This window comes from Notechis scutatus, chromosome 1 (genome assembly GCF_049901735.1).
Source record: "Notechis scutatus isolate UNSWTSFEM ecotype Mainland chromosome 1, rNotScu1.2, whole genome shotgun sequence".
In the NCBI taxonomy this organism is placed as follows: Eukaryota; Metazoa; Chordata; class Lepidosauria; order Squamata; family Elapidae; genus Notechis; species Notechis scutatus.
In genome coordinates, this window is record NC_142009.1 from 29,588,794 (window position 1) to 29,603,612 (window position 14,819).

The window sequence follows — 14,819 nt, forward strand, 5'->3', positions numbered from 1 at the left end:
CTGGTTACATTCTTCAAAAGTCTCCTTTAATATTTTCAATGTTACACAACATTTTGCATTATTTTGTAGGTCCAGTTAACTAACACAGAATGGGAGCTTTATTTTTATCCCTCAGCTGAGAGTCTTGTCCTTTCTAGTGTCCAATTTTTTAAAAATTACTTATCTTTGTTATATCTTGCAATCTTACTTGTTTATTTAAATTATTTAAATTCTTAAGCTTATGATTAATTATTTTTTTCATTCAGGGGTGAAAAAGAAATCACCTAGTACTTTCAAACTTAACAAGAAGTTAATAAGTAAATAAGCAATTTGTGAAAGTGATTAGAAAGTAAAATTAGCAAACTTAGTATTCTTTAAAAGGTGCTGACCATGGTTGTAAGCAAGATGGCTATTCCCATCGTCTCCTAACATTCACACTGATGGGAGACTGCTATCCTGTACTGGTACAGAGCAGCCACCTAGAGCAAAAATGGGCAATCTTCCATCCTCTCCTTTTCCAGAGAGGTTCCAAGGAACCTGTCTACTCACCAGTTCCTTGGTTTTTGTTACAGTCATCAGTTCTGCTTTCGCAGAGACATCTTCAGTCCATCATTCCTTCCCCTGAAGCCCACAATAGTATATTATCACGCACTATCTTTCCCAAGTTTTATGACACCATTTTCAAAATAAGCAACAACTGGATACTGCCTCAGCGCACACAAATATCACAGCTTCACAAACTACAAACTCCTCACTGTCTGCACTACCAGAAATCAACGCTAGGAAGTGTTGCTTTTCATTTGTACTACCGGTGCTTTGGAATAGTTTCCTAACCAAGGACAGACCAACCACTTCCTCAATGGCTTAATTTTCTTAATTTCATTTTTGTAGTTTTATCTGGTTTTCATTTTTATGTTTGTTTTACATTTTGTTTGTGTTGTTATTTTAGAGCTGGGCTTTGGTTGTGCTTGTGGCTTATTGGCACATATGTTACCAAACTGAACAGTAGAATATTTATTGTTAGTAGGGAATGTGCATGCAATATGAATATAATTAAGGTTAGTTTATAACTCGCTTTCTCTCCATTTTGAAAAGCATAAATGAATGCACATATGGATTTTAATCCCTGCAATATTAATGCAAAAAAACAATAAAGAACCTTGCTGAAAGGGCATAGGCAATCTAAATCCAATCAGACTGAATAGGGTCAACTCCTTCCAGGTATTATATGTACAAGATTGTAATCAAAAAGGTTTTCTGGAAGCAGGGATTTTCAATCATTGCCTCCTCCACACTTTGGAATTCTCTTCCCACAGAGATCCCATCTCTTTCTCTCCTAGTTTTCAGAAGGGATATCTTAGGATAAAATCTTAGGATAAAAGGAAGACATATTGTAAGTGAAGGCTGGAATCAGGTGGGAACATGAGCGTCTACATTTTCTGTTTATTTTTATTGATTTTGTCAATTTTACTTTTGGTAAGGGCTTCATATTTACTATTTTTCAGAAGGTTGTTTTTACCAGGTTGTTCGCCATCCAGAGCCTGCAAGAATGGATAGCATACAAGTGCAATGTAATGTGATGCATAATATGTGTTTATACATTTCTAAGTGATCCTGAAGCATATCCTAAGAACAGGTGCCTTGTTTTTACTGCAAAACAGTGAGTCTAGCTGCTAGTTAAAAATCAATACTATCCCTAAACCTGGATGGTGTTTTCAACAGAAGATCTGGTTTTGGATTTTTAAAGTTTGCAGTATTAACGTACCTTCTAAACCAGGGGTGTCCAACCTTGGCAACTTTAAGACTTGTGGACTTCAACTCCCAGAATTCCTCAGCCAGCTTTGCTGGCTGAGGAATTCTGGGAGTTGAAGTCCACAAGTCTTAAAGTTGCCAAGGTTGGACACCCCTGTTCTAAACAGAAGTTAAAACCGTAGGATTCTTTGTAACACATTTATAACAATAGTCCTGAGAAAACCAGTCCTAAAGAGGCACTTACCCAGGGATGCCACCTGCTTCCATCTTGTTAGCTACCGTTACATCTGTAGACCATACATCATACTGCCAACGTTTCTGCCCTAGGACTCCACCAAGGACAGTGCCGCTGTGCACCCCCACACGCATGTCCACATCTGTTTTGGTCTTCTCTCTTACATAGCTTTAGAGGAATAAATTAATAATAAGCAATATTTATCTCAAAAGACTGGTTATTTCCTGTTTCTGTACTTGAAAAGGCTTTGCTATGGCTGCTTTTATTGTGCATAGGGCTTCATTGCTGCTAAGTGCATTAGGAAGGAAAAGAAAATAAACAAGAAATATGAGGTTGCTATAATTGTTTCGGTTCCATTAAGGGAACACAAACCTCCTCAATATAATAGTCTCCGGATGTGGGTAGACTACAAGGGCCCTTCATCTCAAGCATCATGGACAAACTCAGGTTCTGAAGAGGATTTGAATACAGGAATAGGCACACTAATAAAAATTAACTCTAAATGCAAGATATGGCTTTTTAGATAGCACGCGGGTGGGGGGAAGCTATAGCTTGGTAACACAACTATTTCTTTAAAGCACAAGGGTCCCCTGTAAAACCCTTGGAAAAACTAGGGCTGGAAAAACTACGGCCAAAAAACATGATGAGTTCTATCACTGTCAACAATCTTGATTTGGAGCACTAAGGAAACAGTTTTGTTTATTCTTATGAAATCTGAACTTGCGCCAGATTCCAAAGATTGCCTAATAATCCAGCTCTCCTTTTCTCCTCTCTTTTATTTCTCTAGCTTGTTTCTATAATTGAGCTGTAAAACTAATTTCAATGTTGCTATTCCTGTAATTTTACATAAATATTTTCAAGGCCAACATTTTCCATTCCTAAGACTTTTCTAAGCATGGAATTTTGTTTTATAGAGAGACCAAATTAGCTGGAAAGAGATTGTTTAGTTATCATGGTGAATGGAAAAAAGACCAAGAAACTTTTTTTTCTGAATCTCCAGCTAGAAAAGATAAACTAAGATGAAAATTTACAGTTCAGAAGCAACCACACAGGGGAAGATTTCTACACAATTAACCTTTAGGTGAAAAATATGAAAGAATATATCAGGAAATAATGATATAATAAATATTACTGTCTTTAATTACAGTAGGGCAACAGAGAAGGGGGAAAGAGTTCTGTAATCAAATGGAGAATCTTGCAGCGAGGCTTATTTATGCATTTATTAAATTTATTTGCTACCTATCTCACTCCTGCAACTCTATGACTTTAATAAATTACCTAAAGCAAATGAACTAAGCAAATATGGCTCTCACATCTGTAATTCAATAAAGTTCTTATAAAACAATATATTTCACAAAAAAATATTCCTTGGCAACTTCATATAACAAGACTTGTTCATGTGGGAAAAAGAAAAAAAAAACATGAGTGAAAAAAAAAAGACAACAACCCAGGCCAGAAAAACCAAAAACAGCATTCAAATTTGCAAAGTGTGAATGCTTACGAAATAGCTTCCACCATAGCAAGACCCATCATGATTGAGCAAGCAGCATGGTCCTCACGGTAGTCTGGCAATCCACAGATACAGTAGTAGCAGTCACCCAGAATCTTGATACGCAGTTGATGGTATTTCTGTAACAATGCCATTTTTTTAAAAAAAGTAAATATTTAGGATTTTCAGATTTCAGAAACCTGCATTTTACTTTTAAACCTATTATTGAATCATGGAAAAGGCTGCCGTGGGTTCCCTGCCTCATTCATCTTCTGACCCAAAATAACAATAGCACTTAGCAATTTACAATGCTTTACAGTCCTCTCTAAGCGGTTTACAGCCTATTGCCCCCAACAATCTGGGTCCTCATTTTACCCACCTTGGAAGGATGGAAGGCTGAGTCAACCTTGAGCCTGGTGAAATTTGAACTGCCAAATTGCAGGCAGCCTGCAGGCAGCAGGATTAGCCTGCAATACTGCGTTCTAACCACTGTTCCACCTTCCAATTACAGTGTAGCACACTAAGATCCCTAGTTGATCGTATACAGTATGACTCCAATTACACATGATTCCTTTTTGGAACCATAATACAAAAGGGGAATAAAGGGAAGCAATATTTCAGGCTGCCTCAAGAAGTATGCTGTACTTTTGAAGTTATCACAACTAAAAATCGATTCTATGAGATATTCTCTCATTCTCTGAGTATGGTAGCACAAGAAATATTCAGATACACTAGAGAATGTTCAGAGAAGAATATAACATGAATGATCAGGGAATTGCAAACTAAACCATATGGCAAGATTGAAAAACTAAGGGAACTGCATATATTTAGCTTGAGAAGTTGGGGGGAAGGGAATAGATGTAATCATGTTTCTAATACATGAATGGATGTCACATGAAATTAGATCAACACCATATGGTTTTTCTATATCACTACAATTGTCCAATGGTTCTTCATGCAACTCTTGATTCAGATCATGCAACTCTTAAAGCAGCTACAATTTTTAGGCTCATGTGGTAGTCTGAAACTGCCTTAATGAACAGCAGAGTTCATTAAAGTTTTCAAACAAAGTTTGAAGCCCTTCTAAACCATTTTTAAAGCATGCACAACCCTAATATTTATTCAAAGTTATAATCAGTAATCAACTCAAATTTTTATTTATAAAAAAGTTATAATCAGTAATCAACTCAAATTTTTTTAATTTTCTACCTTAATTAATTTAGACAAACATCATTCTATATATCAATTCTTCAACTCCCAAATTTAAACTTATATTCAACTTTAATACTAAAGATAAATTTAGAAATCATGAACATTAAAACCACAAAAAGATTTGCATATTATTGCTAAGTTACTCAAAACCCTGAAATATTGAAAATCAGTTAACCATCATAACTGAGCATTTATTTATTTACTTATTGTTTGTATACAGTGTTGCACAGGTGACCCTCAACGTACAACTATTCATTTAGTGACCATTTAAAGTTATGACAGCACTGAAAAAAGTAACTTATGACCTATGGTCACGTGCCATGTTTTGGGTGCTTTGCAATCAGCAGGTGTTTACCAGCAGGGTCACCTGTTCGCCATTTGCAACCTTCCTAGCTAGCTACCAACAAGGAAAGTCAATGGGGAAGCTGGCAGGAGGTCACAAGTCTGGTCACATGATGTCTTGCTTAATGACTGTGGCATAAAAGTTCGTAAAACTGGGTACAGTCTTGTGATGTGTCACTTAATGACCATCCCACTTAACAATGAATCCCAGTTGGATTTAAAGGAGAAAAACTGTTTTAGAACACAGGAGGTGCTCAGATAATTATTTCCGACAATTCCTTATAGCATTTGTGTGTTTTTCTGGAGTCACATAGTTGTTCCCTCTTGTGGCAGCATGATCGCAAGAAAACATCTCGTTTAAGAAGTTGCCAACAGGAGTTACATGAACACCACTGTGTATTCCAAAGCAGCTTTTACCTTCTGGCAAAAGTAAATTCTACTTTCATAGTTCACAAAATAGTGCCCAAACCTTCATATCCTATATTTACTTCTTAAACATTTTTTAACATTGTACAAAAAGAAACAGTGGGAAAATACAAGGGAATTACATGTGTAACATGCCGTCATCTGAAACATTTCATGAAGAAGATAGATTGATTTGATTATAATCGGAATCACCCTTTGTAATTCTTTAACCTACATTAATTTACAGATTGCTGAAATGTTCACTTTTAGTAAATAGTAGAATAATTTGGCTCCACTTTTGTAATAAAAGAATTTGGAGGCTTTATTTCTTATATTTTCTGAAATGAAATCTCATAATTAATTAATTATTACTATATAATTAAATAATATTGTAATAAATGCTAAAGTAGAGTTTTCAGTTTGTTTACTCTTTAGCTTATTTAATCTAAATAATTTGTCAAGGTAATAAAATAATTATAGTTCATAGCAAGAATACCTTGCAAAATTAATTAATTAATTAATTTGACAAGCAAACAACTCCAAAAGAGATATGGCTGCTAATACAAAATAATTATCATGAGCTGAAGAAAAAAACTAATGTGCTGTAAATCTAAAGTAATTTCTGAAATAATTCTTATTCCAATGCTCATTATAGTAACATCCATAAACACATGTACAGGTAGTCCTCAACTTACAACAGTTCATTTAGTGACTATTCGAACTTATAATAGCACTGAAAAAAGTGACTTATGACTATTTTTCACACTTATTACCGTTGCAACATCCCCATGGTCATGTAATTTACATTTAGATGCTTGGCAACTGGTTCTTATTTATGATGGTTACAGTGTCCCAGGGTCACGTCATAATCTTTTGCGACCTTCTGACAAGCAAAGTCAACGGGGAAGTCAGATTTATTTAACAACCATGTTACTAACTTAATAACTACAGTGATTCACTTAACAAATGTGGCAAGAAAAGTTGTAAAACAGGGCAACACTCACTTAACAAATTTCTCAACATAAATTCTGGGCTTAATTGTGGTCCTAAGTCAAGGACTGCTTCTATTTTAAATAGCTGGCATAATCATGTACTGTAGCAGCTTCATTCTCCTGTATTTGTCTTTAGTCCTATTTATGAGATTTAATCCATGTGCAAACATTGCCCTCCAGATGCATTTCACTACAGCCTCCATAGTCCTAGCCAGATGGCTAAGAAAACAAATGGATAGTCAAATCAAATCTCTCAAGCAATGCTATAGAAACTTTATAATTAAAAGTACTAAATCTATCTGATATTTGAATACATTTAAGAATGACATCAGCAGGGCACAGAATCTTGTTTGGAGGTTGAATATATTACAGTAAAATATATTTATTTATCCAGAACTCTCAGTATAATCTCAAAAAATGTTTTATATTTGAATGTGGTTCTGCTGGTATTATTTATTTCTAAATATGTAATTTCAGCCAGATTTTTTTAAAAAATATAGAATGGCTCTTTGGCAAGAACTCTTTAAAAATGGGAAATAAAAGCAGAAGGGCAGGAAAGCTTAACCTCATCTCTGATAAATCTCCTCCCCTTTTATTGGCACTTGTATTTCAGAATTGTGTTTGTCTGCTTCTTCTTCATTTTTAATTTGCTTCAAACTGCATAAAGTAATAGTTACATATAACTATGTAACTATGTATGTATAGTTACATATAACTATAACATATAACTAGTTACATATAACTAACATATTACATATAAGAAGGGTAGTTTGAATTACACACAATTTGCTCCAAAGATCTAAAGGATTTCCAGAATTATATGTAAGTAAATAATCAAGACTGATCCAGAAACTCACAGCTGCTAGTTTATCAAATCGAGCAAAGAGTTCGTTCAAAAGTTTCACCAATTCTTGGGCACTGCATGCAGATGACAGCTGTGTGAAACCTACGATGTCAGCAAAAACGATGCTGTAGAATGAAAGACATGAGAGCCAAAACAGGTGAGATGTCATCAATTAACAGCTGCAACAAAAACAATTTATGATGGCTGTTGTACCATTTGGTTTATTAGTCTCTCTCATCTGAAATTTAGTCTCACTGTCATCAGTTCTTTGATATTTCCTCTTTTCTGCTTTAATTCTATTCCACATTAATGTTTACTAGCTTCTTCTATTTCAGAAGTGTACAGTGTTTAAGGCATCAGGGGCTGCAAGTGACTCCCAACTGTGTGGAGGGCCCCAAGAGGCTATCTGCTACTTTAATAATACAGTGAAATGACCTACCTATTTTTGCTCAGTTTTTAGGAAGCATGTAAGGGTAGGATTGGGAACAGGAGGCCTCCTAGTGTCACACCATTCCATTCCCATTCTTAAAACCAGGGGGGATTTTACCAGTTCTGACCGGTTCTATAGAACCCCTTGTTAACTTTATAAGCAGTTCCGAGAACCGATAGTTAGAAGAAATCTCCTTTTGTTTTTTTCCACCCTTATTACATTCTTGGCAGTATGCCTAGACTTACTGTCTCTGAAGGAGGGTTTTTTTTTCTTGATACTTTCTTAAAGGGGAAGGGTTGTTTTAAGCTTTTTACACTGCTGTTGGGAGGAAATACTCCCCTGGAAATACTTCTTCTTGGCTAGCTAGAAAGATTGACATTTAAACGTGAGTTTACATACCCTTTCTGGGTTTTGGTCTAAAACTGGTTTTTGGTGAAGTTTAATTCTGTGCTTGGTGACGTTTAATCCTGTGTTTATTGTTGGGATAATTTTCCCTATTCAGCTTTGTTTGGAAGGAAAAAGATTAATCTCTGTTCCTGAAAAGAAACTGGGTTGAGAAATCTGGCTAGTTCCTGTTTCTATTTGTTCTGGTAATTGGTTTAACAAGCAACAGCTACTGTTGTGATTTAATTATTTGTATCATGTTTGAATTTTTTCCTGCCTCATGGTTTCTTTTTCTATCTGGGGAGGGGGTCTTCCTTCACTGCTTTAGTGGTATCTGGCACTGTCCTTTTGAGGGTGTACTTCCAAGAGACAGGATGAAAGCTTGGCACTGATTTTTTACTGCCTTTCTGGGGGGCATATGACCTTTCCTTAAATATGGATGATTCCCTTAGGATATCTTGTGAGATGTGAGACCAGCTAATATCTTTAAGTAGTGCAAATGGATCTAAGGATTGCTTTTCCCGAGTGTGCTTTTTCTGGAGAGCTTAAATGACCTCTCTGCTAAAGAGTTTCACTTTATGAGCAAGAGTTGGCTGCTTGATAGTTATCATTGCATTTTAACTATTTTAATTCCTCAAGGTGCTCTGGCACCCTGCCTGATTTGTAACTCGGGCTTGCAGGTATTTTTAATCTAATGATTGGTATTTAGGACAGCTTTTTGCAAGCAAAAAAAGCTTTTTGTATTTTTGTACAGGTAATCTTTGACCTACAACAGTTCATTTAGTGACCATTCAAAGTTACAATGGCACTGAAAAAAGTGACTTATGATCATTTTTCACACTTATGACTGTTGCAGCATCCCCACAGTCATGAGAGGCCAGGCGAGGAGAAGCGCCCCTTGACGTGAGTGACATGGAGTTGGCCATGACCACCCAGTCACATGGCCACCAAGCCACACCCATCAATTAAGCCACATCCACAGATCCGGTTGTTAAAAAATTTGAATCCCACCCCTGTTTAAAACTCCTATCACCACCACAAAGTCCCATATTTGGCTGTTAGGATTTCAGTGGTACAGGTTCAGGGTGCTTGCTGGAGAAACCAGTTTGCATAGAGTGTCATGAAGAAAAGAATTGCCTACTTTTGCTCTGTTGTTTTATTCCAACACTAAAGTGTCACTGCAAGTGCAATGCGGGTGCTAGCGTTGCTATGAGCGTAACGTGGGCACTAGTGTCGCTGCAAGCATCGTGCGTGCTTGTGGCCCTGTTTGCACAAGGGGGCGTTCGTGTGTATGTGTGTAGGGGCAGGCAGGTAAAGGCTCCTGCCCCTCCCCCCCTCCAGGCCACCAACCCTGAAAGATTGGGGGAACTCTGATCTACAGAATATCCTCCTTAGAAGAGCCACATTCGTTACCTGACATTTTCATGGCGGTACATATACATGGTGTTGAACTGTTGCAATTCTTTTTGACTTGCATCTTTCTTCATATCCTTCAGCATTTCATCCGCTACATGTCTGGGCAAAATAGAAAGCATCAAACCTTCCTAAAATGGAAAAATAAATAGACATATTGAAAAGATGGGAGAATTATTAAAAGAACAATTAATACTGTAGCAGATTACACCAGAAGCACGTAGAAGATATTTCAAGTACTATGGGGATGTTTCCTTATTGTGAGAAAGTGAGAAAGAATGAAAGCTCAAAATCATGTCTTTCATTCAGAAATGTTCTTCCAGATATGAACAATTCGGCAGTATCCGCTCCAGACTCTGATGACTTATATAATGCCTGGAAGAACCTGTCAGCAGCATCTATCGCAGTAGTCTTCTGGGCCAATTGCCACAAACTTTTGTATTAATTCTTGTTTTATCACCAACTGATCTGGCGTGGATTATCACATTCTGAAATCACGAGAGTAGCTTCTGGCAGCTGATAGTTAGGAATCATGAAGGAAAAGCAGCACTCAAATTGAGGTATTGCAAAAGGCAGTTAAAGGAGTGTCATTGTTCTGCATCATGGCTTCTGACCAAGCCCTACAGATAAAACTGAACTGCATAGAAAATGGTTGACCATCATATACACACAATATGACTACCATATGAAATCTCTTCTTTGCATTATTCAAAATCTGTATGACGATAGAGCTGCTACTCCAACTCAGATATGACAAGAAATAACGGGAAAACTTAATCAGGACTATTTAGGCAGTACTAAATGTAGGGAATGCACTAGATCAGGGGTGTCAAACTCATGTCATCTTATGACATATCGTGACTTCCCCCCCCTTCCTAAACCAGGTGTGGACGTGGCCAGCACATGACGCATCCAGTCCGTGGGCTGCGAGTTTGACACCCCTGCACTAGACTTTGTTTTGCAGATACAATTCAGTTTTAAAAATGTGTAGCAGATTGTGAACTTTGCCAAAAAAAACCTGTAAAAAGAGCACCCGATACTGTAGTTTTATCACTGCAGAGAGATATTAGAAAAGAAGTGAAACTATTATTTTCAGCTAAGAACTTAGGTAATAAAAATGTAACTGCCGTCAATATTTATTTGATTACCAACATGGAATTCACAATCTGCCAGAATTACATCCAGGACCCAATGTGCAAATTAAACTGGAGGACCAACAGAAATAGTTACAACTGAAGAGAGCCAAGAAGGTACCGTGTTTTTCCAACAACATGGCCTCCACCAATAGGAAGGCCCAGCATGATTTCTAGGCATGAGGTGAAATTAAGCCCTGCCCCCAAAATTTAGGTCTATTTAAACCATGCGTTTCCCCGCCATTTCTCACATCGTTCATTAAAACTACATGAGGTGAAGAGAAATGGGGGGGGGAAGGGCAGGAGGGATGGGGAGAAAACTTGCCTTTAGGAGTGGCCTGCAGGTGGCCTAGGCTAGAATACCCTGATAGCCGATAGAAGCTCCCTTGATGGCAGAGTCCCCAGCCGCTTCGGGGTGAGGCATGGCTACCCGTGTCCCCTCGCCTTTAGGGCAGTCTCTTTCGGGCGATGGAAGGTCCCCAAATGCAGTCACCAACCACTTCGATCTGCCGATAGAAGCGGCCTCGCAGCGAGGGGAGTGTGTGTGTGCGCTCGCCCCGAGGCCGCTTCTACCGGCCGATCGAAGTGGCTGGTGACTGCACTTGGGGAGCTTCCATCTCCCGAAAGAGACTGCCTAAAAGCAAGGGGACATGGGCAGCCATGTCTCACCCTGAAGCGGCTGGGGACTCTGCCTTTGGGGAGCTTTCGTCAGCCGATAGAAACGGCCTCGTGGAGAGGTATGTGCATATGGGCCGCTCTAGGTGGGGGAGGAAATTAAGTCACCCCCAAAAAGACAGCCTAGCCGTTTTTTCAGGGGTCAAAAAAAAATAAGGCCCGGCCTTATTTTGTGAGAAACACGGTAATAATGAAGTAAATATTTTGCAACTGTTATATAAGCGAAAAGGACACACGTATTCCTTAAATCTTGAGGACTGAGTTAGTATTAAGAAAAACTCAAGTTAACCCCCCTCTAACTTACAGTATACAGTAAAAGGTGGGCAAAAAGTGAGGAAAATCTCAACCAGGCTAACAAGATTGGCCATCTAAGCAAACAACCCAGCTTCATCTTCAATTTCCTTCATATATCTCAACTGCTCATTAAAACCGAAGCATCAAATTATCCCCACTGTATCTCTTCTGAGAATTCCCCCAGGAGCATTTGAATGGCAACAGCAGTAGCAACAGAAAACATCACCCATTCAAATTCTCTTGGCACTCGTTCAGACCCATCCCATAAACTGCCAACAGTATTAGCATTTGCCTTACAAGCTCCTCACCATTAAATGGCCACACAACATAGTATCTTCCAAGGCTCCACCAGGCACACATTCCAAAGTCAAACAAAAAAAAGGGGGGGGGGGTGAGGAAACTTAGTTGAACCTGACTATACTGCATGTATAAATAGTGTATAAATTGGTGCCAGTTCCACTATCTTGAACATGCTAAGCCCACAACCTCAAAAAAAAAAATACCTTTGTGATTGTATTAGATGCTGTATTCATTTTCTTCATTTTGGTGGTTTAGCATTTGTTTAATAGCTTTTTATGCTGCACTGGATAAAAGTATTGTATTTTCCCTGTTGTTTTACATTCTGTTGTACACAGGTGATTTTATGAAGCTTGTAGAAAATAAAGGAAACAAGCAGGAAAACTAATTCAATTAGGTTACTGGATTCCGTAGAGTGTAAAATATAGTTAACTAAATTGGTTTGTTGCAAAAGGAAGCCAAAAAGGAGAACAGGCTCTGTAAAGAAACCAAAGGGGAGTGCAAGATAAGTGTCTTTCTGCTGTGATGTCTCTAGGATCTTTTTTGTGTCATTCAGTTCAAGGTTGGTTTTTTCTTCTTCTATTCAATTGTTTCCAGTTTTCATGTGTTTATGACAGAACATAGGAGAACAAATCCATCAGGAAAAAGATTCAGCAGTCTACCTGCATTTAAAAGATAAAAGCCACTCTTCTGAAGACTGCAAAGTCCACATTTTGGACCTCTGGTTTGAAAGAGGGATCAAAGACGCCATCTGTGTCAAAATTAAACAGCCTTCTCTTAACAGAGGGGGAGACGGATACAACATCATCTATCTCCAGTCTACAACACAGTCCTTTCAGCAGTTCCAAGAAGGCCCTACACCCATTTGCATTACTTGGTGACCCTGAGGACACAGATAAATCTCCAGGTGGCCTTAACAGCTCATTAAAAGAATGCAAATGTCTAGCTGTCTGCAAGGAATATAAACCCTTCCTTTCCTCACCATACAGTCAGAGCTGAAGAAGCTTCTCGGGTGAGAAGTGAAACTTCTTCAAAGAAAAACAAGAAAGTCCAGCTGCCTCTTAAAAAAAACACCTTTGGGACAGTTCTCAGATGCTGCCTAGACAAATCCCTGCATTTTTTCTCTCCTTCCTATGGCTGAGACTGGCCCAAAGTCATCCAGCTGGCTTTGTGCCTAAGACAGGACTAGAACCCATGGTCTCCCAGTTCCTCACCTTAACCACTACACCAAATTGGCTCTGTCAGTTCAGTAATGAAAAACAATTTGTTCTCCGGAAGATTAATATTTTCAGTGAAGGATTACAAGCTAAGAAGTAGTTCTACACATTTGAATGGCTGGAATTGCGTCCAAATGCTTAGAAACTCTATCTGATAGGAATCAGCATCAAGACCAGCAGTACCTCTGGGCCACTCCTGCAGAAGCGGCTTTACAAAATAAGCTGAGACAACAAAGCATGAAGGGCAACATTATACAAAGTAAATTGTTCTCTATGATGAATACATCACAAAAATTCTACCATGCAAAAGTATTTTCATTTAAATAATACCCAGTCTGGGATTTCCACTTTTGAAATTCCACTGGGTTAGATGTTGCCAATCATCTAACTCTAAAAACCACAGCAATTTAATCTGCCATAAAGGAAAAGAAAATCTGAGACTGCAAAGATAGACTTGGAACATGAAATATAAGAACCATGAAACATAGGAAAGGTCAATACAATGAAAGATGAAATGAGACAACTACAAAGTAGCATCTTAAGCATCAACAAATTGTGATGGGATCAGACACTTTCAATCAGGAGATCATATTGTTTATTACTCAGAAAATGAAAAACAAAGAAAAGAAGAAACGACACTGCTTTTATACTCAGCAAGAACAGAACTTGGCTACAATGCAATCAGTGACCAAATGATATCAATTAAACTTTTGACAGTACTATAATTTTATTTCTTGTGCCTTCTACCCACAGTAAAACAGCTTAAATTGCTATAACAGCTTTTACCCTGTTGACTTTTTACAAGCTTTCTTTATGGGTTTTTATCTATTCTGTCTTTTTATTTAGGTTAGTAAAATTACAAAAGTTATAGATCTATTCTCTGATGCTGCCATGAACTGTTTAAAATTAAATGTGCAACTCAGACTCTAAATCTGCAGTTCCAGGAACGAACATGCACTTCTAAAGGACTGTTAGTGCAGCTGAAAATATAATTAATGCTACCTAATTTAAAGTGACTAGTCAATGATGACCAAGTATGGGTGTTTGTTTTGAACTGTAGCCAGCTCTTGGCACTGAACTCTAGCAAAATTTGACTTCTTTTAAAGCTAAGAATAATAAATGATATAAAGTGAGGGTGCTCTTAATTCAGTATCAGCCACAATACTATGAACAGAAATTATTTTGGATCTACTGGGTTGTATAACTTTTTCTAAGATATAATGAAATATGAGAGTTGCTGAGAGTTATAGAGGAAAAGCAGTACCAATGATATAGAAAAGAAAACCTTCACAATGCTTAGAAACTTTATTTCAGAACTGAGAATTCATTTTCTGAAGTACCAAAAACACCCACCCTGATAACTAGGAAAAACAAACCAATCCAACCCAGTACAAAAATATACAGATAGTCCTCAACTTACAACCCCTCATTTAATGACCATTCAAAGTTATGACAGCCTTGGAAAGGGTGTTTTATGGCCCACAAAGCATTGCTGACTGTCATAAAATATCACACCGCCTCACCCCTGAAGGCATGTGACTGCATTTAGGGGGTTTGACAACCAGCTTGCATTTATCACCAATTGCCAAATGACCTGCGATCCTGTGGTCGTCATTTGCAATCTTCTCTGCTGGCTTCCCCAGAAAGTCATCTGGGAAGCTAGCAAGGAAAAGTTGCAAGCAGGTGAAAAAAAAAAGAACTGAAATCCTTTGGCCTGCAGGAACAG

General features: G+C 37.9%; 1 protein-coding gene across 3 annotated transcripts in view; it reads right to left on the reverse strand.

Annotated features, from left to right (window-relative positions):
• The window catches only part of ADCY3 (adenylate cyclase 3), a 69,739-nt gene that overhangs the window by 22,555 nt on the left and 32,365 nt on the right, over window positions 1–14,819 (reverse strand). For all 3 annotated transcript variants that reach the window (XM_087960187.1, XM_026671514.2, XM_026671515.2), the window contains 4 exons: window positions 9,478–9,608; window positions 7,264–7,375; window positions 3,468–3,595; window positions 1,976–2,134 (listed from right to left, as the gene is read on the reverse strand). In XM_087960187.1, coding sequence (XP_087816313.1) covers window positions 1,976–2,134; window positions 3,468–3,595; window positions 7,264–7,375; window positions 9,478–9,608 — 530 coding nt within the window. The remainder of the gene's footprint in view (window positions 1–1,975; window positions 2,135–3,467; window positions 3,596–7,263; window positions 7,376–9,477; window positions 9,609–14,819) is intronic.